At 46.8% G+C, this 27,684-nt stretch overlaps 1 protein-coding gene across 1 annotated transcript in view; it reads right to left on the bottom strand.

The window, feature by feature from the left end:
- Nucleotides 1-23,920: 23,920 nt before the first annotated feature.
- LOC142917305 (ephrin type-A receptor 5-like) overlaps nt 23,921-27,684 on the bottom strand; it is a 32,455-nt gene continuing 28,691 nt past the window's right edge. Inside the window, exons 15-16 of the mRNA XM_076061936.1 lie at nt 26,446-26,609; nt 23,921-24,582 (exon numbers count right to left, since the gene is read on the bottom strand). Coding sequence (XP_075918051.1) covers nt 24,483-24,582; nt 26,446-26,609 — 264 coding nt within the window. The 3' untranslated portion in view covers nt 23,921-24,482. The remainder of the gene's footprint in view (nt 24,583-26,445; nt 26,610-27,684) is intronic.

The raw sequence follows: 27,684 nt of genomic DNA, 5'->3' as shown, positions 1-27,684 counted from the left end.
CATGGGACCAAATGGTATTTGAGAAAAATAAGTCGAAAGTATAAAGAGGTGCTCCCGACCACCTTTGTCTCTCCCGACCACCTTTGTCTTTCCCTGCAGCACGTGATAAAATGCATACGCTCGGAAGAGCATCTTCACTTGGAAATAAATCAAATACTATGAATCACAAGCAGGATCATAACTGTGTATGATAAGATACCAACTGTGATGTGAAATGTTAAACTTAAAAAAAATCTTAACCATTTCTTTGTGCGTCGGAACGCGAACGGAAAAGGAGGGGGGGGGGGAACCCGCCCCTCTCTCTGGGTGGAGGGATCAGACAACCACACGCCACCGAGATGAATCGAGGTGTCTGTTGTCTTGATGTTTATGGCTTGAGGAAAGACCCGAACAGGACCGTGTCATAAATGACACACACACAAACATACACACTGACGCACGAACCCCCCCACCACCGACATACGATCAGATCAAAGATAGCTCCGCCTCGTGAGGGGGAGCCGAGAAGGAGAGAGATTTTTGGCATAAAAATGAGCCGTTTCAGCATTGAAATCAACTCATCAGCCCTCGGGGCCAACTCATCAGCCCTCGGGGCCAACTCATCAGCCCTCGGGGCCAACTCATCAGCCCTCGGGGGCAGCTCAACAGAAGAAGACTCATCTCAACGCAGCTCAACAGAAGAAGACTCATCTCAACTCAGCTCAGCAGAAGAAGACTCATCTCTACTCATCTCAGCAGAAGACCCGCTCAACTCATCTCAGCAGAAGAACAGCCATCACCGACGCCGGAGACGTCTCTACAACTCGCCGAATTGGCGAGTGTCGCCGATTGGCGACCCGCTGCCGCTGTTAGCGGCCAGCGCCACCACGAGCGAATCGTGAGCCTGCAATCTACAACCGCCGACGATGGAGCACCAGCGCGCCGCTGCGGGCGTGCTTCTAACGCCGTCTACCAGACGGTCATCTCAGCTACAACAACGCATCTACTCGTTCACCAACGTCCGTCGAGTCCGAACCAACTACTGAAAGAAGAATCAACTGATACGTATGATACACTGCCCCCCACTACACGACAAACCAGACGTCTGCTTGACGCAAAGAATCGATTCCGAACATTGGCCTACTCTTTCACCACTCATACCATTCAACACACACACACGGGTCATTAACAAAGCCTAAAAACCTCAAGCCATTGAACCATCCGTGATTGTGGAAACATCGCAACGACCGAGTGAATAATCCATCGTTTTTAAGAGTGTTCATAATTTTTCTCTGTAATATTGTGCTGGGGCTGTACTTCTAACCGCATAAATTACCAACTGACCCATTGACAAGGATTAATTCTTGACACCTCACCACGGAGCGCCGCTCGCGGGGATAGAGAACGTGTTCAACCGGTTCCCTGTCAGGGGTCTGGCCACAATTAATTAAAAGATTGGCCCGAGATAAGGATATCAAAAGGAAACATCGCCACCCATTGAGTCGCGTTGAGAAGTTGATTAGAAATACTTGAGTTGTTCGTTAATATTTGTCTTTCTGCATAATCTTGCTGGTATCCACGAATGAAATAACGAATTGAAACGCATATTTGTGCCTCCAAGAATAATACTGGTTGTAGTGCCCTGTCAACGAGTAGCGTTGCATAATAATCAGTCATCCTATTGTGAACAACGTGACAATAATTGCATTAAGGGCCGCGCATGATCAATGACCGAATGCTGTGTTGTGTGACAATTCAAGTAACGAAGCATTGTGGCCATCGAGTGGTGTTGATAAGGCAATTAGAAGTATTTCAGTCGAACGCTTTAAATTCATAATCGTTATGAATCAATGAACGAACATCAACGTGGTACTGTGCTGACGATTTCAAGCATAATAACTTCGCATATCAGGATGTATTAAGGATTGGATACGAATCAAAGCCCAAGTGCCGTGTTGTGTAACAATTCAAGCATACGAGTTTGCATATTATAAAGTTAAGGTTTGATAGAATAGTTCGCATGTTTTAATCTCTCTCTCAACAACCGATTGATTGCGTTACGCGTCGGGAATTAACCACAGGTGCCGCTATCGAGGTGAAACAACGTAATCGTGATGGTATCATGTTCACGTTGTGTTGGAATTCCAAACTCCCGAGATTGAGTTTTCATATTATCCAAAATTAAAGTTAGCTAGAAATAAAATTGATTAAAGCAGAAGGTTTGTGTGTGATTCTTCCTGAAATTCTGCATAATATTGTTCTGCGTATGAGATCTGAATCCTGGGGACCTATCATAAGCACACTATCACCACATGATCCATAACACACATAATCCGTAATGTTCAATCGAGAGTAATCGTATCCTTATCGATAATACGGAATTGAAGAGCAGAGTCGAATCGTCTCTCTCTCATTCACGCTCACAACGCCTGCGTCACTGCATACGATTAATTGCGTTATTCCAATTCATAACACAATCCTCGTCACCGAGGCTCGACCTGATAATCCATAACGACCTGCATTATCATAACCACGCCCACTCGCATAAATTAATACGATTATCGCTCGAATCAGCATAATTTATGCGCATAATTACACCAATTAACATAATTTCGGATAAATTATGCAAATTGCAAATTTCATTTAATTTTCATTATTTTCATCAATTTTCATAACACCTATATATACAACAACCGGAAGCGCCGGCTATTGTGAAATTGGGAATTCGAAAACGGGAGAAATCTACGACGGTGCCTGCTCCGATGCAGGTGGCTTTGGACCGTCTAAGGGAAGCCCGAGAGGCTGCATTGCAAAATACGGCACGACGACAAGCCGCTAACGAAAGATTGTTCGGCAGGCAGCGGCCGCGAGAGCCGTGGAGTGTTGGAGATAAAGCCTGGTTGCACTGCCCCATGGTGCCGGTGGGAACGTCCCCGAAATTTCACCGCCCCTGGCAGGGGCCCGTTGATATTGTGGAGGTTTTATGGGATCAGAGTGTGCGAATAAAATTCGGTCGTCGGACATGGTTTGTTCAGCCGTCGCGCCTGAAGAAATTTGTGTTACCATATGGCGCGTCATCCCCCATCCGAGAGCGGCCTGTATTGGATGTGTCCGACGAACCTGTGGGGAGGTCACAAGTGCGCGTGTCCCAGAGATCTGCCCCCCGTGTGCCTGCAGGATCGCCCCTTTCGGGCAGGGTTGCTAACCGGACGCCGACTGAACGGCCACAGATCCGGACCAATGTCCGTCCCGACCGGGAACGACGGACAGCCCCGCCAGCAGAGTGTCGCTGGGACAGGGATGGGCGCAGGGTGGAGCCCAGGAGCGCCCCTCGTTGGCGAGACGAGCGAGGCCCTCCCTTACCGAAGAGATTCCCGTGCAGGGGAGATGGACCGGCAGCGGGAACCCGTTCCAGGAGGAATGCAATACATTGACTTTGGGGGTTGGGAATTCTGTATAAAGGTCTTGTGTGCTTGTCGTTGCGTGAGTGTACAAAATGGTTGTATATTGCAAATGCGTTATGTATATATGTTGTCATCGTTCCGTCCGCTTCACTCCACTACTCCAATTCGAGTATAGCGTAGCCGGGGACGGCTAGGTTCTTTCATCACGGGGGGGGGGGGGGGGGGGGGGTGATTTAGTGGAATAGAAAATACACATGGGTAAATTGGCCATATACAGTAAATACAGACAGACAAGGAGAACGGGTCACACGAGGTCGAACAGGATGTCGAGTCACGAGTGGCGTAAACAAACCCAAGTAATTAAGGGAGTCGTGGCACGAGGGCTGTGATTGGTCGAGAGGCTGTTAGCGTTAAGTGGTGGCGTCTGAATGTCTGATGAAGGGGACAGGTGCGGGCTGGCGGGAAATGGCCAGTGAGCCACGTGGCAATTAATTAAGGCTAATGCGAGAGGGGATAAAACGCGAGGTGGTTTGAACGGAGGGGGAGTTGCTGTTGGAGAGTGGCTGCTGGGGAGTTGTTGCTGGAGAGTTGTTGCTGGGCAGTTGTTGGCGAGAGGTGAAGCGATACGAAGAAGACAGCTGGAAATGTTAGGGAAGAATAGATAGAGAGCCGGACCCCAAAGACAGTAAATAGCAATAGGGAGAGTCAGCGTTAGCGGAGATAGATAGAGTCACTGTGTGTGAATAGATAGAAGTCACTGCGTGTGAAGAGATAGCGGCGATACTGTGTGTGAGGAGATAGAAGACGAACCACTGTGTGTGGAAGAGATAGAAGACGAACCACTGTGTGTGGAAGGGAAGACACTGTGTGTGAAGAGATAGAGGAAGAAACACTGTGTGTGGAAGGGGATGGACGGACGATGCTGAAGTAAATCGGAGTGTCCGAGTTGGTGGAGCACGGAGAGAATTACTGTGTGTACGGAACGATGGAATAAAAGTAAAACTTTTATAATATCACAAAATACACAACCTCAATCCAGATTGTATGTTACATTTCCATATTTAGTAAAACTTTTATAACATCACAAAATATACAACCTCAATCCAGATTATATGTTTCGTTTCCATATTTAGTTAAACTTTTATAACATCACAAAATAAACAACGCCAATCCAGATTGTATGTTACATTTCCATATTTAGTTAAACTTTTATAACATCACAAAATAAACAATGCCAATCCAGATTGTATGTTACATTTACACATTTAGTAAAACTTTTATAACATCACAAAATATACAACCTCAATCCAGATTGTATGTTACATTTCCATATTTAGTTAAACTTTTATAACATCACAAAATAAACAACGCCAATCCAGATTGTATGTTACATTTCCATATTTATTAAAACTTTTATAAAATCACAAAATATACAACACCAATCCAGATTGTATGTTACAGTTCCATATTTATTAAAACTTTTATAAAATCACAAAATAAACAACGCCAATCCAGATTGTATGTTACATTTCCATATTTATTAAAACTTTTATAACATCACAAAATACACAACGCCAATCCAGATTGTATGTTACATTTCCACATTTAGTAAAACTTTTATAAGATCACAAAATATACAACGTCAATCCAGATTGTATGTTACATTTCCATATTTAGTAAAACTTGTATAACATCACAAAATACACAACCCCAATCCAGATTGTATGTTACATTTCCATATTTATTAAAACTTTTATAAAATCACAAAATATACAACACCAATCCAGATTGTATGTTACATTTCCATATTTATTGAAACTTTTATAACATCACAAAATACACAACGCCAATCCAGATTGTATGTTTCATTTCCATATTTAGTCAAACTTTTATAACATCACAAAATAAACAACGCCAATCCAGATTGTATGTTACATTTCCATATTTATTAAAACTTTTATAACATCACAAAATAAACAACGCCAATCCAGTTTGTATGTTACATTTCCATATTTAGTAAAACTTTTATAACATCACAAAATATACAACCTCAATCCAGATTGTATGTTTCATTTCCATATTTAGTTAAACTTTTATAACATCACAAAATATACAACGCCAATCCAGATTGTACATTACATTTCCATATTTATTAAAACGTTTATAACATCACAAAATACACAACCTCAATCCAGATTGTATGTTACATTTCCATATTTAGTAAAACTTTTATAACATCACAAAATATGCAACCTCAATCCAGATTGTATGTTACATTTCCATATTTAGTAAAACTTTTATAACATCACAAAATATACAACCTCAATCCAGATTGTATGTTACATTTCCATATTTAGTAAAACTTTTATAACATCACAAAATATACAACCTCAATCCAGATTGTATGTTACATTTCCATATTTAGTTAAACTTTTATAACATCACAAAATAAACAACGCCAATCCAGATTGTATGTTACCTTTCCATTTTTAGTAAAACTTTTATAACATCACAAAATACACAACCCCAATCCAGATTGTACGTTACATTTCCATATTTAGTAAAACTTTTATAAGATCACAAAATATACAACGCCAATCCAGATTGTACATTACATTTCCATATTTAGTAAAACTTTTATAACATCACAAAATATACAACCTCAATCCAGATTGTATGTTACATTTCCATATTTAGTAAAACTTTTATAACATCACAAAATATACAACCTCAATCCAGATTGTATGTTACATTTCCATATTTAGTTAAACTTTTATAACATCACAAAATAAACAACGCCAATCCAGATTGTATGTTACCTTTCCATTTTTAGTAAAACTTTTATAACATCACAAAATACACAACCCCAATCCAGATTGTACGTTACATTTCCATATTTAGTAAAACTTTTATAAGATCACAAAATATACAACGCCAATCCAGATTGTACATTACATTTCCATATTTATTAAAACGTTTATAACATCACAAAATACACAACCTCAATCCAGATTGTATGTTACATTTCCATATTTAGTAAAACTTTTATAACATCACAAAATATGCAACCTCAATCCAGATTGTATGTTACATTTCCATATTTAGTAAAACTTTTATAACATCACAAAATATACAACCTCAATCCAGATTGTATGTTACATTTCCATATTTAGTAAAACTTTTATAACATCACAAAATATACAACCTCAATCCAGATTGTATGTTACATTTGCATATTTAGTACAACTTTTATAACATCACAAAATATTCAACCTCAATCCAGATTGTATGTTACATTTCCATATTTAGTAAAACTTTAATAACATCACAACACGTACCACACTCCAGGCTTGTTGACACCCCAGGCTGTACACGTTACATCTTCACGTTGTGTGGTGAGCGCCGTGTCCTGGCCATGGCAGGAACCACCTGACAATCCCACACCACCCAATGGGGGTGAGTCAGCTGTGGGTAAATCACCTGGGGGGGTGAGTCACCTGGGAGCGGGGTGAGTCAGCTGTGGGGGGTGAGTCAGCTGGGAGGGTGAGTCAGCTGTGGGGGGTGAGTCAGCTGTGGGGGGTGAGTCAGCTGGGGGGGGTGAGTCAGCTGTGGGGGTGAGTCAGCTGTGGGGGGTGAGTCAGCTGGGGGGGGTGAGTCAGCTGTGGGGGGTGAGTCAGCTGGGGGGGTGAGTCAGCTGTGGGGGGTGAGTCAGCTGGGGGGGGGTGAGTCAGCTGTGGGGGTGAGTCAGCTGGGGGGGTGAGTCACCTGGGGGTTGAGTCAGCTGGGGGGGGTGAGTCAGCTGTGGGGGTGAGTCAGCTGGGGGGGGGTGAGTCAGCTGTGGGGGTGAGTCAGCTGGGGGGGTGAGTCAGCTGTAGGCAAATCACCTGGCGTGGTTGAGTCAGCTGTGGGGGTGAGTCAGCTGTGGGGGGTGAGTCAGCTGGGGGGGTGAGTCACCTGGGAGGGGGGTGAGTCAGCTGGGGGGGTGAGTCACCTGGGAGGGGGGTGAGTCAGCTGTGGGGGGTGAGTCAGCTGGGGGGCGTGAGTCAGCTGTGGGGGTGAGTCAGCTGTGGGGGTAAGTCAGCTGGCGGGGTGAGTCAGCTGTAGGTAAATCACCTGGCGTGGTTGAGTCAGCTGTGGGGGTGAGTCAGCTGTGGGGGGTGAGTCAGCTGGGGGGGTGAGTCACCTGGGAGGGGGGTGAGTCAGCTGTGGGGGGTGAGTCAGCTGTGGGGGGTGAGTCAGCTGTGGGGGGTGAGTCAGCTGGGGGGGTGAGTCAGCTGAGGGGGGTGAGTCAGCTGGGGGGGTGAGTCAGCTGGGGGGAGGTGAGTCACCTGTAGGTAAATCACCTGGCGTGGTTGAGTCAGCTGTGGGGGTGAGTCAGCTGGGGGGGGGTGAGTCACCTGGGGGGGTGAGTCAGCTGAGGGGGGTGAGTCAGCTGAGGGGGGTGAGTCAGCTGGGGGGAGGTGAGTCACCTGTAGGTAAATCACCTGGCGTGGTTGAGTCAGCTGTGGGGGTGAGTCAGCTGGGGGGGGGTGAGTCAGCTGGGGGTTGAGTCAGCTGGGGGGATGAGTCAGCTGTAGGTAAATCACCTGGCGTGGTTGAGTCAGCTGGGGGGCGTGAGTCAGCTGTGGGGGGTGAGTCAGCTGTGGGGGGTGAGTCAGCTGGGGGGGGTGAGTCAGCTGTGGGGGGTGGATCACCCAGTGGTACTGGATCTGGGGGTTCATCATCCAGGGGTGACTCAGCTGCTGAGCCAGCTGTGGGCGGCTCACAAGCTGGGGGTGACTGACAGGAGCCTGGCGATACACCGCCTGGGAGCGACTCCCCCAGGGGGGGAGATTGACCCCAGGTTGAGTCAGGCCGCGTTGACTCCTCACCGGGCGGTGAGTCAGCTGGGAGGGGAGTGGGGACAGAGGGGGCAGAGAGAGAAGATGAACATCAGGTAGGTCACCACCACACTCACCACCACACTCACCACCACACTCACCACCACCACACTCACCACCACCACACTCACCACCACCACACTCACCACCACCACACTCACCACCTGCTTCTGCTGTTGGCGCTCTCCTTCTTGTCCTCCCACGGTGGTGGTGGCCCCCAACCCCCCCACCTCCTCCAGCTCCTCCACCTCCTCTTTCACCTCCTCCTTCATCTCCTCCTTCACCTCCTCCTTCATCTCCTCCAGCTCCTTCACCTCCTCCTCCTCCTCTTCCAGCTTCTTCACCTCCTCCCTCATCTTCTCCAGCTCCTTCACCTCCTCCTCCTCCAGCTGCTTTACCTCCTCCAGCTCCTCCACCTCTTCCACCCCCTCCTCCTCCACCTCCTCCTTCACCTCCTCCTTCATCTCCTCCTTCACCTCCTCCTTCATCTCCTCCAGCTCCTTCACCTCCTCCTCCTCCAGCTGCTTCACCTCCTCCAGCTCCTCCACCTCCTCCACCCCCTCCTCCTCCACCTCCTCCTTCACCTCCTCCTTCATCTCCTCCTTCACCTCCTCCTTCATCTCCTCCAGCTCCTTCACCTCCTCCTCCTCCTCTTCCAGCTCCTTCTTCACCTCCTCCTTCATCTTCTCCAGCTCCTTCACCTTCTCCTTCACCTCCTCCTCCAGCTGCTTCACCTCCTCCAGATCCTTCACCTCCTCCCACGTCTCCCCCCTGCACCTGCTGGTGTCTCTGTAGCACGTCACCGATCGTGGCACCACCATAGACACCAAATAGCCACCACCAGAGACACCTCCGCTATAGCTACCACCATAGCCACCACCAGAGACACCTCCGCTATAGCTACCACCATAGACACCACCAGAGACACCTCCGCTATAGCTACCACCATAGCCACCACCATAGCCACCTCCGCTATAGCCACCACCAGAGACACCTCCGCTATAGCTACCACCATAGCCACCACCATAGACACCACCATAGACACCTCCGCTATAGCTACCACCATAGCCACCACCATAGACACCTCCGCTATAGCAACCACCACCACTGCCATCATAGCGCCACCAGGCCCCCTCTCTGGCAAGTGCACACCACCCTCCCCAACCAGCCCACATCCACGCCCAAGCTTCTTCACCTCCTCCAGATCCTTCACCTCCTCCTTCACCTCCTCCAGATCCTTCACCTCCTTCCACGTATCCCCTCTGCACCTGCTGGGGTCTCTGTAGCACGTCACAGATCGTGGCACCACCACCACCTCCACCACCACCATAGACACCTCCACTATAGCCACCTCCACCACCACCTCCACCACCATAGCCACCACCATAGCCACCACCACCACTGCCATCATAGTGCCACCAGGCCCCCTCTCTGGTAAGTCCATGCCACCCTCCCCAACCAGCCCACATCCTCGCCCAAGCTTCTTCACCACCTCCACCACCTCCACCACCTCCTCCACCACCTTCACCACCTCCACCACCTCCTCCTCCTCCCCTTCCTCTCTGATGGTCGCCACCTCCGGCCCTCCTCATCTCCTCCTCCATCCTCGTGGTCCGAGGGGCACCTGGGAGCGAGACAGAGAGATACAGACTTCAAACATTCAGTAGCAGCAGCAGAAGGTGTCGCCAGGGTCGGGATCGAACCCACGGACCTCTGTAGACCAGGCGAGGGAGTTAACATCTCCTAGCCAACCGCGTGGCGAGGATCTCTCACATTGCTACATTTTAAGTTGTCGTGACGTAAAAGGTAAAAAACAGCGAGCCTACTTTTTTCCTACCTTTTACTTTACCACAATACAATCACTCTATCTACCTTTTACCCTTCAGCAGGTAAGGAAAAAGGTTAAAAACAACGAGCCTACCTTTTCCCTACCTTTTACCTTACCACAATACAATCACTCTACCTACCTTTTACCCTTCAGCAGGTAAGGTTAAAGGTTAAAAACAACGAGCCTACCTTTACCCGACCTTTTACGCTTACCCCATACAAATGACCCCATTACAGGGTACTAATTACTGGGGTACTACTACACATGCAGGTACATGTTAGGTAGAGTGCTTTATTCATATAGAATACTCTCAATGATACTTGAGTTTGGAGCTTTCGTGACTGCAGGAATTATATTTAGTGTGCTCCCACGTTTCTCTCTCGCTGTATCCCCTGTTGTATCTGTGTCTGTACATATATCTGCGGTTACGTGTCTCCTCGCTCTCGTAAATTTAGCTCTTCTGTACCTGATGATGATTGCTTGTGTTGCAATCGAAACGTCATACACTATTATCTTATTTTATTATTTCTACGTGACTTTACCGGAAAAACCAAAGAATACTCTCAATGATTCCAATTGTACACGCTTTCTTTTAACTCACTCTGTCTGTCGTTGTATCTTCAAATCTTGTAACTCAATTTTAACCCACTTCCCAATGTGGTATCGACTGCAAGCTCGGTATACTTATGTCATACTGATGACAATACCATATTCTATCATTAAAAATAAAATAAAAATATATCTTAAACATTATTTTGTACATCTTATGTTTCGGCTTGCGTCTAATTGCCCACGGCCCCTTACGTCGTGGCGAGCTCGGGCCCACTGCCCGGAGTCGTGGTGGAGTTCTCATAGTTAGTTCATAGTTTCATTTAGTTTGGTATAGCCCTGTGAGCCATTCGGCTCTTGAATCGGGTGCAACCGCAACAAACACAAAAAAACATGAACAAGAAAACATCTTAAAGTGACTTTGTGTGACTGTGCAAACAGAAAATCCAGGGAAAAAAAAGCATCAAAAATATTCCTGAAATTGCACCGAACACCAACGCTGTGTGCAAAAAATCCCAGTGGGATGCAAGTCAAACAACAACAACAACAACCACAAGACAACTAAGATTAAGGCCATCAGTCTAACTCCGTACTACAATAAACAAAAACATGGCCAAAACAAAAAAAAACTTTTCGAAATCACCAAAATAAAGCCATAAATGCAATGTAACAGTGATCATAGGGACTGTGACCGAATTTTTTTACAATAAACTACGTAAATAAATTATAACACCAAAATCTAGAGCCATATGTTAGGCCACTGAATAGCAGTGGCAGCTAGAGGTGTACAACTCCTCTAGAGAAGTTTTGAGTGAAGATCTCATAGGTAGTTCTGACATTACTACTCGCACATTTCATTAAAGCGTGTTTTTAATAAAACATTTTTTTTAATATTACTTATTAAATGTAGGCCACGGACAGGGCCACGGAGCTTTGTGGCGGTAAACAAGGCACCGTATTTACCGGGTGATAATACTTCACCTTTACCTTTACACTTTTACCCAGTGACAAAGGTAAATTACCTCACCTTGCCCAAGCCAAGTCGCCAGGTTCGTAGCGCAACGCAGCGCTCACCACTACACCCACCGCTCCCCAAACAAAACAATGGATAATCGATTCGTGGAATCGATGATAGTTTCATATAATCGGTTCCACCGCCCCCCTTTGTTGAACGGTGGAAGAATCGATTTATGTTTAATAGGAATCGAGCATCGATTACTAGTACGTGCTGGTGGACAGTACGTGCACCTAGCCTGGCACCTACAGTTGGACGTTCGGCCGAGAGCTTCCCACCCCCACACTTTACCCCCCCGCCCCCCTAACCAACACCACCGCCTGGCCCATCGTGGACTCTACAGAAATGCCTCTAGCAGCCCTTAACGTGAGCTACACCTCGCGGGGCGAGTAACAAGCAGCAGCAGCCCGGTACCTGCGTGTGGCGCCGAGAGAGACAAAGGCGGCCGGGCGAGAGTTGTCATTGTGGGTCCCCTTCCTGGTGGTGTCAACAGCTGGGCCATCTTGCTCAGAGCCACTTGCCACGTGCTCTACGGCCACTCCCCCCTCCACTCTAAGCCTCTCCCCTCCACTCTAAGCCACTCCCCCCTCCACTCTAAGCCACTCCCCCCTCCACTATAAGCCACTCCCCCCTCCACTCTAAGCCACTCCCCCCCGGGGGGGTCACTTGCCCACGTGCTCTACGCCACTCCCCCCTCCACTCTAAGCCACTCCCCCCTCCACTCTAAGCCACTCCCTCTCCCGGGGGTGGGGGGAGGGTCGAAATCCCCGGGCGCTGATTGGCCGAAGCAGCAATATTAAAAATGAAAGCAAAATCCCTAATGAAACGCAGCTGTCGTGAATGTTAACACACGGCAGACTGCATTTTGATCTGATTCTGGAGACTGCAGTACGTCCATTGCCTGGGCTACAGCCCTAAGAAGACACAGACACGTGCCTGCTAGCCTTCACGGCCTCAGCAAGGTGCTGTCTGACATGGCGTTCAAGGTCTGTTTTACCAATCCCCTTGTCACTGTTAACTCTGCACCGTCGCAGATTGAGATCCTTGGTGGAATTCTGGAATTGCAATCAGTTCAGTTTATTTTGGTATAGCCCTGTGAGCCATTCGGCTCTTGAATCGGGTGCAACCACAACAAACACAAAAAACACGAACAAGAAAAACATCTTAAAGTGACTTTGTGTTGACTGTGTAAAAACAGAAAATCCATAGGAAAAAAAACAGCAAAAACATTCCTGGAAAAAGCACCGTACACCAACGCTGTGTGCTATAATCCCAGTGGGATGCAAGTCAAACAACAATAACAACCACAAGACAATTAATTGTAATTTTTTTTGTTATTTTATTTTCACCTACGTGACTTTACCCAATAAAACCAAAGAGTATGGATCCTAGCAGTCACGAAAGCTTTAAATCTAGAAAAGACAACTTAGATTGAGGCCATCAGTCTAACTCCGTACTACAATAAACAAAAACATAGTCAAACCAAAAAACTTTTCGAAATCACCAAAATAAAGCCATAAATGCAACGTAACAGTGACCATAGGGACTGTGACCGATTTTTTAACAATAAACTACATAAACAACATGTAACACCAAATCCTAGAGCCATAGCTGGCTACATGAGTTATTCCACAAACAACAGGAGCATCGGTCGGAGTATCACATTTCTCAATGCACCTTTAAGATCGGGACGCTAAATCAAAACGCAGATAATACTTTGCGGCCGTTCATCCGGAGCGAAACATTTTATTTTTCGATTTAAAGCTTTCGTGACTGCAAGGATTCATCTTCTTTGGTTCTTTCGGTAAAGTCACCACCACGTAGAATGAGAATAAAATAATAAATTGATAAAATAAAATAACACAATAAAATTCTCACGACGTTTCGGCCACAACACAAGCGGCCTTCATCAGGTGAAGGGACGAGACTGTCTGGAGGACAGCGCTGGAGTGAACAAAGCCACGCTCAGATGCCGCGACTCTAAGGCGCTTTGTTTCTTCTCACACAGCTTAAAGGTCGCGATCTGAGCGTGGCTTTTTCACTCCAGCGCTGTCCTCCAGACAGTCTCGTCTAGAGCAGTATCCACGGGTCCATCACCACAGTGAATGAATCAAGAGATCGCGTGTGGTGGAGTAAACCGCGTGGTACTGCCACCGCTTCCAAGACATCTGACCAACGTGGAAGAGGCAGCTTGGGAATCCCCTTTAGAGGGGGTCTACAGAGCTCCACCCTCCATACTCTTTGGTTCTATTCGGTAAAATCACGTAAAAGACAACAAAAAATAAAATAACAAAAAATCACGACGTTTCGGCCACAACACAAGTGGCCTTCATCAGGTGAAGGGGACCGTGCTGTCACGAGGACAGCGTTGGAGTGAAAACAGCCAAGCCCAGGACGCGTCCTTTAAGCTGTGTGGGAGGAAGCAAAACGCTTTGACAAAGGAATTAGCGTAGAATTGAGCACGATGTATGTAGGAGGTGCATGGGCCATGATGGACCAGGGGCGGGTGGGGAGCACGACGGACCAGCAGTAGCACGAGGGGCTGCACCCTCCTCCTCGAGTGAATCCACTGACACTGCGCTAAGGCGGGTGTGCCATCAACGTCAAGTGCCGAGAAAGCAGCGAGCTAGGCGTCGTCACTAAACTGTATTACACCTTATATATGCGTAACGATGTATGACGTCACTGCCGTGTCGGGTCCGGTGCGCGCGTGACGTCACTGCCGTGTCGGGTCCAGTACACGCGTGACGTCACTGCTGTGTTGTGTCTGTACACACATGACGTCACTGCTATGTTAGGTCTGTTACGCGTGACGTCACTATGTTGGGTCTGTTACGCGTGACGTCACTGCCTGTTCCGTGTGGAGGCTGTTGACAGTTAGGGGCCGTCCGTAAATGACGTCACGCACCTACGGGGGGGGGGGGGGTCAGACATTTGTGACGATGTGTGACAAGGGGGGGGGGGTGGGGGGTTTGAGAAATGTGACGTCACATCAAATTGCGCAACTTTAAATAGACAACACGTTCTACTTAATTAAATAGACTTTTTAATGTTTACACACTACACTATAGTACACACCACACTACAGTACACGCTACACTATAGTACACACTACACTATAGTACACACTACATTACACACTACACTATAGTACACACCACACTACAGTACACACTACACTATAGTACACACTACACTGTAGTATATAGTACACTACACTATAGTACACACTACACTATAGTACACACTACACTATAGTACACACTACACTGTAGTACACACTACACTATAGTGCACACCACACTACAGTACACACTACATTACAGTACACACCACACTACAGTACACTATAGTACACACGACACTATAGTACACACTACACTATAGTATACAGTACACACTACACTATAGTACACACTACAGTATAGTATATAGTACACACTACACTGTAGTATACAGTACACTACACTATAGTATACACTATAGTATACAGTACACACTACACTATAGTACACACTACACTATAGTATATAGTACACACTACACTATAGTACACACTACACTATAGTATATAGTGCACACTACACTGAAGTATACAGTACACTATAGTATACACTACACTATAGTACACACTATAGTATACACTACACTATCGTACACACTACACTATACACAACACTATAGTATACACTACACTATAGTACACACTACACTACAGTACACTATAGTACACACGACACTATAGAACACACTACACTATAGTATACACTATGGTATACAGTACACACTACACTATAGTACACACTATAGTACATAGTACACACTACACTATAGTATGCAGTACACACTACACTATAGTACACACTACACTATAGCATATAGTACACACTACACTGTAGTATACAGTACACACTACAGTACACACTACACTATAGTATATAGTACACACTACACTGTAGTATACAGTAGACTACACTATAGTACACACTACACTATAGTACACGCTACACTATAGTACAAACCGCACTACAGTACACACTACACTATAGTACACACTACACTGTAGTATACAGTACACACTACACTATAGTACACACTACACTATAGTATATAGTACACACTACACTATAGTACAAACTACACTATAGTATATAGTGCACACTACACTGAAGTATACAGTACACTATAGTATACACTACACTATAGTACACACTATAGTATACACTACACTATCGTACACACTACACTACAGTACACTATAGTACACACGACACTATAGAACACACTACACTATAGTATACACTATGGTATACAGTACACACTACACTATAGTACACACTATAGTACATAGTACACACTACACTATAGTATGCAGTACACACTACACTATAGTACACACTACACTATAGCATATAGTACACACTACACTGTAGTATACAGTACACACTACACTACAGTACACACTACACTATAGTATATAGTACACACTACACTGTAGTATACAGTAGACTACACTATAGTACACACTACACTATAGTACACGCTACACTATAGTACAAACCGCACTACAGTACACACTACACTATAGTACACACTACACTGTAGTATATAGTACACTACACTATAGTACACACTATACTGTAGTATATAGTACACTACACTACAGTACACACTACACTATAGTACACACTACACTATAGTACACACCACACTACAGTACACACTACACTATAGTACACAATATACTGTAGTATATAGTACACTACACTACAGTACACACTACACTATAGTACACACTACACTGTAGTACACACTACACTGTAGTACACACTACACTATAGTGCACACCACACTACAGTACACACTACATTACAGTACACACCACACTACAGTACACTATAGTACACACGACACTATAGTACACACTACACTATAGTATACAGTACACACTACACTATAGTACACACTACAGTATAGTATATAGTACACACTACACTGTAGTATACAGTACACTACACTATAGTATACACTATAGTATACAGTACACACTACACTATAGTACACACTACACTATAGTATATAGTACACACTACACTATAGTACACACTACACTATAGTATATAGTGCACACTTCACTGAAGTATACAGTACACTATAGTATACACTACACTATAGTACACACTATAGTATACACTACACTATAGTACACACTACACTATACACTACACTATAGTATACACTACACTATAGTACACACTACACTATAGTATATAGTACACACTACACTATAGTATACACTACACTATAGTACACACTATAGTATACACTACACTATAGTACACACTACACTATACACTACACTATAGTACACACTACACTACAGTACACACTACACTATAGTATACACTACACTATAGTATACACTATAGTACACACTACACTACAGTACACACTATACTATAGTATACAGTATACACTACACTATAGTATACACTACACTATACACTACACTACAGTAAACACTACACTACTGTAGCGACTCACTCCGAGACGGGGTTCTTAAGACACCGCCTTCATTTCTACACGTAAGGGAACCCCAGACGCCCTGCGCGCTGACTGCAAGTCAGCCGCACGTCCATCGCGTGGAGGTACTGCCTGGCTAGCGCAGTCGGCAGGCTGCCTGGCCAGCCAGCTAGCGACGCCGCCTAAAGGTGGTCGAGACCTGGGACGTGCGGTCACGGGAGGCAGGGGAGGCAGAGCCTTTACCTGTCATGCCACAATGAAAATAAGCTGTTACTAAAAGTAAAAAAAAATCTGATCAAATAAAGATTACGTTTTTCCCACTGATCTGTGTTATGCCATTTCTGTATGACTCCACGATCATTTTTTACAGTTAAAATCGCCAAATTTGCGGAGCTCCGCTGCAAATACAGGGAGGGGTGAGAGGTGAGGCAGCGACGAGCTCAGCCTCCCCTCTGATTGCGCAACTCCTCAATAACTGGATGGAGCGCGGGCAATAAACGCGTGCCTGTTACTGTCTCAATATGTCACTAATGTAATGTTTGTAGACCCCTTAATTTCATGTCCTCGCCTTCCATAGTCCAGGTAACTTACTTCACGTATGTGTATAAAGATATTTAGACTCGCTGGTCTCATCGTGAAACTGCAATGAAAAAGCATCGGGGGAGGCAGCTATCACATCTGCCTCACTGAGGGGGACGTGTCTAACACGCCTCCTCAGTGAGGCCATGCCCCCTCTCAGTGAGGCCACGCCCCCCTCAGTGTGTGAATCTGGCTCTGACACTGGCCAGTGCCTGCCTAGCCATTGACCTCACCGCACGTCACTGGTCGAGACGAAGGGCGACACTGCCAGCAACGGCCCCGGGCCCCTCTCATATCCTGGCAAGGGCGGGGCGAGGTCACGCCCTAGCCACGCCCTACATAGCCACGCCCTACCTAGTCATGCACTACCTAGCCGTGCCCTACATAGCCGCGCCCTACATAGCCGCGCCCTACCTAGTCACGCCATACCTAGCCACGCCCTACACAGCCACGCCATACCTAGCCACGCCCTACCTAGTCGCGCCCTACCTAGCCACGCCCTACCTAGCCACGCCCTACCTAGCCACGCCCTACGTAGCCACGCCCTACCTAGTCACGCCCTACCTAGCCACGCCCAACCTAACCCACGCCCTACCTAGCCACGCCCTACCTAGCCACGCCCTACCTAGCCACGCCCTACATATCCACGCCCCCCCTTCTAAAAGCGACTTGCGGGTTCTCAGCTTCCAGATGGACCCCTGTCCTGGGCTCCCCACGTGATCTCCTCACGCCAAAGTGTGCACTGCCCCCTGCCGTCAGTGCCCCTTACACCGTCACAAACCCGCGTTATTACACTACACTATACACTGCAGTACATACTATAGTACATACTACACTACAGTACACACTATAGTATACAGTACACACTACACTATAGTATACAGTACACACCACACTACAGTACACACTACACTATAGTACACACTATAGTATACAGTACACACTACACTATAGTATACAGTACACACTACACTATAGTACACACTACACTATAGTATATAGTACACACTACACTGTAGTATACAGTACACACTACACTATAGTACACACCACACTACAGTACACTATAGTACACACGACACTATAATACACACTACACTATAGTACACCCTACACTATACGCTATAGTATACACGAGTCTACACTATAGTACACGCTACACGTATAGTTCCAACGTGCACACACACACTGCAGTGTAGTGAAATATGCCGTGCACACAGTTGGCCGAGGGGCAAGTCGATGCGCAGTGTGCAACACGTGAGGGTCGTTGATGTGGGTGGTGGTGATGATGGTTGATGTGGGTGGTGGTGATGATGGTTGATGTGGGTGGTGGTGATGATGGTTGATGTGGGTGGTGGTGATGATGGTTGATGTGGGTGGTGGTGATGATGGTTGATGTGGGTTGTGGTGATGATGGTTGATGTGGGTGGTGGTGATGATGGTTGATGTGGGTGGTGGTGATGATGGTTGATGTGGGTGGTGGTGATGATGGTTGATGTGGGTGGTGGTGATGATGGTTGATGTGGGTGGTGGTGATGATGGTTCATGTGGGTGGTGGTGGTAATGATGGTTGATGTGGGTGGTGGTGATGATGGTTGATGTGGGTGGTGGTGATGATGGTTGATGTGGGTGGTGGTGATGATGGTTGATGTGGGTGGTGGTGATGATGGTTGATGTGGGTGGTGGTGATGATGGTTGATGTGGGTGGTGGTGATGGTGGTTGATGTGGGTGGTTGTGATGATGGTTGATGTGGGTGGTGGTGATGATGGTTGATGTGAGTGGTGGTGATGATGGTTGATGTGGGTGGTGGTGATGATGGTTGATGTGGGTGGTGATGATGTGGGTGGTGGTGATGTGGGTGGTGGTGATGATGGTTGATGTGGGTGGTGGTGATGATGGTTGATGTGGTGGTGGTGATGTGGGCGGTGGTGGTGGTGATGGTTCATGTGGGTGGTGGTGATGATGATGGTTGATGTGGGTGGTGGTGGTGATGGTCGATGTGGGTGTATAGATGTTGTGTGTGTAGTGTATAGTGTAGTGTATGTGTTGATAGCTATGTATATAGATGTGTGTAGTTTATAGTGTAGCGTATAGTGTAGTGTATGTGTTGATAGCTACACTACACTATAGTACACACTACACTATAGTACACACTACACTATAGTACACACTACACTATAGTACACACTACAGTACACACTACACTATAGTACACACTACACTGTAGTATACAGTACACTACACTATAGTACACACTACACTATAGTACACACTACACTATAGTACACACCACACTATAGTACACACTACACTATAGTACACACTACACTGTAGTATACAGCAGACTATACTATAGTACACACTACACTATAGTACACACCACACTACAGTACACACTACACTATAGTACACACTACACTGTAGTATACAGTACACTACACTGCACACTACACTATAGTACACACTACACTACAGTATACAGTACACTATAGTACACACTACACTGTAGTACACACTACACTATAGTACACACTACACTGTAGTACACACCACACTACAGTACACACTACAGTACACACTACACTACAGTACACTATAGTACACACGACACTATAGTACACACTACACTATAGTATATAGTACGCACTACACTGCAGTATACAGTACACACTACACTACAGTACACACCACACTACAGTACACTATAGTACACACGACACTATAGTACACACTACACTATAGTACACCCTACACTATACACTATAGTATACACTAGAGTCTACACTATAGTACGCGCTACACGTATAGTTCCAACGTGCGCACACACACACACTGTAGTGTAGTGAAATACGCCGTGCGTACAGTTGACCGAGGGGCAAGTCGATGCGCAGTGTGCAACACGTGAGGGTCGTTGATGTGGGTGGTGGTGATGATGGTTGATGTGGGTGGTGGTGATGATGGTTAATGTGGGTGGTGGTGATGATGGTTGATGTGGGTGGTGGTGATGATGGTTGATGTGGGTGGTGGTGATGATGGTTAATGTGGGTGGTGGTGATGATGGTTGATGTGGGTGGTGGTGATGATGGTTGATGTGGGTGGTGGTGATGATGGTTGATGTGGGTGGTGGTGATGATGGTTGATGTGGGTGGTGGTGATGGTGTGATTGATGTGGGTGGTTGTGATGTGGGTGGTGGTGATGATGGTTGATGTGGGTGGTGGTGATGGTGGTTGATGTGGGTGGTGGTGATGATGGTTGATGTGGGTGGTGGTGATGATGGTTGATGTGGGTGGTGGTGATGATGGTTGATGTGGGTCGTGGTGATGGTGTGGTTGATGTGGGTGGTTGTGATGTGGGTTGTGGTGATGATGGTTGATGTGGGTGGTTGTGATGTGGGTTGTGGTGATGTGGGTGGTGGTGATGATGGTTGATGTGGGTGGTTGTGATGTGGGTGGTGGTGATGATGGTTGATGTGGGTCGTGGTGATGATGGTTGATGTGGGTGGTTGTGATGTGGGTTGTGGTGATGTGGGTCGTGGTGTTGATGGTTGATGTGGGTGGTTGTGATGTGGGTGGTGGTGATGGTGTGGTTGATGTGGGTGCTGGTGGTGGTGATGATGGTTGATGTGGGTGGTGGTGGTGATGGTTGATGTGGGTGGTGGTGATGTGGGTGGTGGTGGTGATGGTTGATGTGGATGGTGATGATGATGGTTGATGTGGGTGGTGGTGATGTTGGTGGTGATGGTTGATGTGGGTGGTGGTGGTGATGGTTCATGTGGGTGGTGATGATGATGGTTGATGTGGGTCGTGGTGATGATGGTTGATGTGGGTGGTTGTGATGTGGGTGGTGGTGATGGTGTGGTTGATGTGGGTGGTGGTGGTGATGATGGTTGATGTGGGTGGTGGTGGTGATGGTTGATGTGGGTGGTGGTGATGTGGGTGGTGGTGGTGATGGTTGATGTGGGTGGTGGTGATGTTGGTGGTGGTGGTGATGGTTGATGTGGGTGGTGGTGGTGATGGTTCATGTGGGTGGTGATGATGATGGTTGATGTGGGGGTTGGTGGTGACGGTTGATGTGGGTGTATAGATGTTGTGTGTGTAGTGTATAGTGTAGTGTATGTGTTGATAGCTATGTATATAGATGTTGTGTGTAGTGTATAGTGTAGTGTATGTGTTGATAGCTATGTATATAGATGAGTGTAGTTTATTATGTAGTGTATAGTGTAGTGTATGTGTTGATAGCTATGTATATATATGGTGTGTATAGTTTATAGTGTAGTGTATGTGTTGATAGCTATGTATATAGATGTTGTGTGTAGTTTATAGTGTAGTGTATAATGTAGTGTATGTGTTGATAGCTATGTATATAGATGTTCTGTGTATCTTCTTTGGTTCTTTCGGTAAAGTCACGTAGAATGAGAATAAAATAATGAATTGATAAAATAAAATAACACAATAATATTCTCACGACGTTTCGGCCACAACACAAGCGGCCTTCATCAGGTGAAGGGGGCGAGACTGTCTGGTAGGACAGCGCTGGAGTGAGAGAGCCACGTTCAGATCACGGCTTTTAAGCTGTGTGAGAGGAACAAAAAAAATGTTCTGTGTAGTTTATAGTGTAGTGTATAATGTAGTGTATGTGTTGATAGCTAAATAGAAGCATTGTTTCACTCTGTCCCATGTGTGTGTCTCTCTCTGTGTCTCTGTGCTGGCTCTCTCTGCTTGGATGTCAGTATATGTGTCTGTGATCTGTACTCTATCACTCTTAACCTATAATTTAGCAATCTTTGAAATAACTTAATCAGCCAGACCATGCGTTAATTGTGTTTTGACCGACCCTCTGTGCTGCATTATATTGTTTCCAAAATTTTACTAAATCTTGTTTCAATTTTATGTGCTTCTCCATCTCTCTGTGTTTCCTCTCTCCCTTAAATTTAGCTCTTCTATACCTGATGATGATTGCTTGCTTTGCAATCGAAACGTCGTATGCTATCATGTAATTTTATTTCATTATTATTTATTATTTCTACGTGACTTTACCGAAAAAAACAAAGAGTATTTTCAACCGCAAGTTCAAAAGTTCAAGTTTCAACCGCAAGTCCAAAATTTCAAGTTTCAACCGCAAGTCCAAAAGTTCAAGTTTCAACCGCAAGTTCAAAAAATGCAAGTTTCAACCGCAAGTTCAAAAGTTCAAGTTTCAACCGCAAGTTCAACAGTTCAAGTTTCAACCGCAAGTCCAAAAGTTCAAGTTTCAACCTCAAGTTCAAAAAGTTCAAGTTTTAACCGCAAGTTCAAAAGTTCAAGTTTCAACCGCAAGTTCAAAAGTTCAAGTTTCAACCTCAAGTCCAAAATTTCAAGTTTCAACCTCAAGTTCAAAAAGTTCAAGTTTCAACCGCAAGTTCAAAAGTTCAAGTTTTAACCGCAAGTTCAAAAGTTCAAGTTTCAACCGCAAGTTCAAAAGTTCAAGTTTCAACCGCAAGTCCAAAAGTTCAAGTTTCAACCGCAAGTTCAAAAGTTCAAGTTTCAACCGCAAGTTCAAAAGTTCAAGTTTCAACCGCAAGTCCAAAAGTTCAAGTTTCAACCGCAAGTTCAAAAGTTCAAGTTTCAACCGCAAGTTCAAAAGTTCAAGTTTCAACCGCAAGTTCAAATTTCAAGTTTCAACCGCAAGTCCAAAAGTTCAAGTTTCAACCGCAAGTTCAAAAGTTCAAGTTTCAACCGCAAGTCCAAAAGTTCAAGTTTCAACCGCAAGTTCAAAAGTTCAAGTTTCAACCGCAAGTTCAAAAGTTCAAGTTTCAACCGCAAGTTCAAAAGTTCAAGTTTCAACCGCAATTTGAAAGGCACCACGGGCGTGAGGTGGCGGCTCTCCCTGCTGGTGGAGTTGGCATGGTGGGCAGCTCTGCCAGTCGCCCCCCCACCCACCCAGTCAGTTGACCTCCCCACCACAATCCGAATTGTCTTGCGACCTCCTGCCGCGTGAGCTTCTGCCATTCCACTTTGGCTCCTCGCTCGTTCGTTCCGCCACAGGTTGCCATTGCGACGTCGCTCCGTGACATTGCCACTAGGCGGGGCTTCCCATGAAAGTGATAAAACTGTCTCATCTACCGGCGGCGGGCGCTTATAGACAATACTACTTTTTTTTTGAAACACGACAAAACAATTTGCGGGAAAAGTTAATTTTTTTATTAGAAAAGTAATTTGTCATCTCGAGCTGCTTTGTGGGGCGATGTCCCAACTCCCCCTTAGTGGATGAACCAACGCAGCAGCCCCCAGGTAGTGATTACATAAAGAGCCTCAACTCAGCGCACAACTCAAACGCCTGGAGACGTGGCAGCAGCAGCAGTCGAATCACGGCCGCACGCAGCAGCAGCAGTAACGGCGTCATCCAGCAGCGGAGAGAGGAGCTGACCAGGGATTGTGTAAGTCGTCGGCCCTGCCTCCACTATAGTCTGTGTGGTTAGTAAAGAACACGAAGAGACGATGTGATGCAGCCACGACCGTCAATTACCCCTACAGGCCGGCAGGTGTCACCCTGTCATTACACAAGTAAAGGGATCAAAGAGGAGGCACGCGAACAACAAACGAGCACGGGGAAGACGCAGGTCGTCGCGAGCGGGGGAAAAACAATAGAAAGTGTTAAAACCGACGGGGGAGCGCCGTGAGAAAAACCCAACGGGACACGAGAGGCAAACGCTGAGACCCCGAGTGGAGGACGCGCCAGCGAACACGACTACAACCGAGTGGGAGGAGACGGCGGTGGAATCGGCGTTGGCGTTGGCGGTGAGAAGGCGTCGCCGTGAATGGAGGCCACCGCCGCCGGAGACGACAAGCTGGGCAGGGGGAGAGAAGGGAGTGGAAGGTGACGAGGGTGGAACACCGACCACCGGGCAGACCCTCATTGGGACCGTGAGAAGGCCAAAGTGGTCGCGACGTTTGTGCCGCCCGCTCTCGTTTCCTGTTTTTGTTTTACCGGGAAGCGGTGCGCGTCATCATCACGTCGCCCCAGTGCTAGCGATGCTTACTACACAACGCACCGGGTACTCGTTTGAGGCCGAGTCGACCTAGTGGAGGCCCAGGACCAGTTCAGATAATCGTCATTGGTGTTGGCCGTGAGCGGGAATCAAATCCGGTGTCGCCGGGTTCGTAGGGCGGCGTGCTGACCACTATACCACCGCTCCCCACACGCACACACACACATACACACATACACACATACACACACACATACACACACATATACACACACACATACACTATCGCTACACTATCGCTCACACATACACACATGCACACACACACATACATACACATGTACACACATACGTACACACATACATACATACACACATACATACATACACACATACACACACATACATACACACACATACACACACACATACACACACACATACAAACATACATACAAACATACACACACATACACACATATACAAACATACATACACACATACACACACACATACACACACATACACACATACATAACAACAACCGCCATTCGCCACAAAGTGGCGGTGACGTCACCACGACGCTTGTGCCAGGCCATGCGCACCTTGAGGCCACGTGGAGTGTCTAACGCCCGCTGGCAGGAGGTCACGGGACAGACCCAGCAGGTGCCACGGGTCGACTGACAGAACATGCTCTTCTGTCACTATGTAGTTCAGCAGATGTTCTTGCTTGCATCCATGATGGTGCGTGGATGCGCCGATGCCGGAACAGCGTGTTGGTAATGACAAGCCCATGGGCTGCACAAAAATTTAGCAGCCTCCTGCCGCTGTTATTGAGCTGATCTAGCTCATGCCTTCCAATCACTCCAGACCAGGTGACAGCATCATGACCAACTCAGGTGAGCACCTTTGACAGGTGCTCACCTGACTCATCGGCCTTGCCTGCATCCCTCCACGGATGTTCGTCTTCGGTGGGGGCATAACTAACCACGACCACCACTCCTTGCCTCCGGTTGATGGGAAGGCGAGCCCAAAGTAGCCTGGGGCTTACAGCTTCCCCCACCTCACCGCCACGCTTCCACGCCCCTTTCATTCTTTTGTTTAGATAGAAGAGCCACTCGCTCTCTGTTGTTTAGCAGTCCCCTGCCCCGAGTAGAGGACTATCCACCCCTCATGGTGGCAGGAGCCAGAGCCGGTCTACCGGACCTGCTGAATATCGCAGAGATCCAGGCGGTTCCGGTCCAGCTCCCGACAGAGGAGTGGCAGCCTCTCCTCCGCAGTGAGCGTTCGAACATTCCACGTGGCCACGCGTAGTGGTTTTTTGTTGTTGTTTCTGGAGGAGCTCCGATGGTGAGGATTCAGTCTCCCGGCTCCGCCAAATGGGGTTTTGGCCAGGAGATGTCATAGATGCCTGTCCTCCGGCACAAGCTTATTAATAAAAAATTTCATTCATGATTTAGTCGTAATTAATTGAAGGTGGAGGGGTTACCAACCCCTCGCACCCGTCCAGATCCCCCATTTGGTCGCTGTGGTGGTCACAAACACCATGAAGGGAAAGGCCAATTTAAATTGTCCCTCCTCCCACGGCACCGCCCACGACAGCGTTGCAGTCCGGCACCACGAAGAGGTAGGGGGTTGTTTTCTTGCTCCCCACACACACACACAGACACACGCACACACAGACAAACTCACACACACACAGACGCACACACACAAACGCACCTGGCCGTGTCGTGCAGCGCGTCAGTGACGGCGGTAACGAGGCGGCTGAACGAGGGCCGCCAGGAGCTCTCCTGCTGCCAGCAGCTCAGCATGAGGCGGCGGAGAAGCATGGGGCAGTCCATGGGGCACGGCAGACGCCAGCCGCCCTCTACTGCCTCCATCACCTGGGGGGTACGAGACCCATAGACTACTCACACAGAGACCCATACAGTACTACTCACACAGAGACCCATAGAGTACTACTCACACAGAGACCAATAGAGTACTACTCACACAGAGACCCATAGAGTACTCACACAGAGACCCATAGAGTACTCACACAGAGACCCATAGAGTACTACTCACACAGAGACCCATAGAGTACTACTCACACAGAGACCCATAGAGTACTCACACAGAGACCCATAGACTACTCACACAGAGACCCATAGAGTACTCACACAGAGACCCATAGACTACCCACACAGAGACCCATAGACTACTGACAGAGACCCATAGAGTACTACTCACACAGAGACCCATAGACTACTCACACAGAGACCCATAGAGTACTACTCACACAGAGACCCATAGAGTACTACTCACACAGAGACCCATAGAGTACTACTCACACAGAGACCCATAGACTACTCACAGAGACCCATAGACTACTCGCACAGAGACCCATAGAGTACTACTCACACAGAGACCCATAGACTACTCACAAAAAGACCCATAGACTACTACTCACACAGAGACCCATAGACTACTCACACAGAGACCCATAGACTACTCACACAGAGACCCATAGACTACACGTACAGAGACCCATAGACTACACACAGAGACCCATAGAGTACTCACACAGAGACCCATAGAGTACTACTCACACAGAGACCCATAGACTACTCACAGAGAGACCCATAGAGTACTACTCACACAGAGACCCATAGAGTACTACTCACACAGAGACCCATAGAGTACTACTCACACAGAGACCCATAGACTACTCACAGAGAGACCCATAGAGTACTACTCACACAGAGACCCATAGAGTACTACTCACACAGAGACCCATAGAGTACTACTCACACAGAGACCCATAGACTACTCACACAGAGACCCATAGACTACTCACACAGAGACCCATAGACGACTCACACAGAGACCCATAGACTACTCACAGAGAGACCCATAGACTGCTCACACAGAGACCCATAGACTACACACAGAGACCCATAGAGTACTCACGCAGAGACC

The sequence above is a fragment of the Petromyzon marinus genome, unplaced genomic scaffold (genome assembly GCF_048934315.1).
Source record: "Petromyzon marinus isolate PM22_M1 ecotype Great Lakes invasive population unplaced genomic scaffold, UKy_Petmar_22M1.pri1.0 PM_G_Scaffold_45, whole genome shotgun sequence".
NCBI classification, from domain to species: Eukaryota; Metazoa; Chordata; class Hyperoartia; order Petromyzontiformes; family Petromyzontidae; genus Petromyzon; species Petromyzon marinus.
This window is presented reverse-complemented; position numbering and strand designations above follow the sequence as displayed.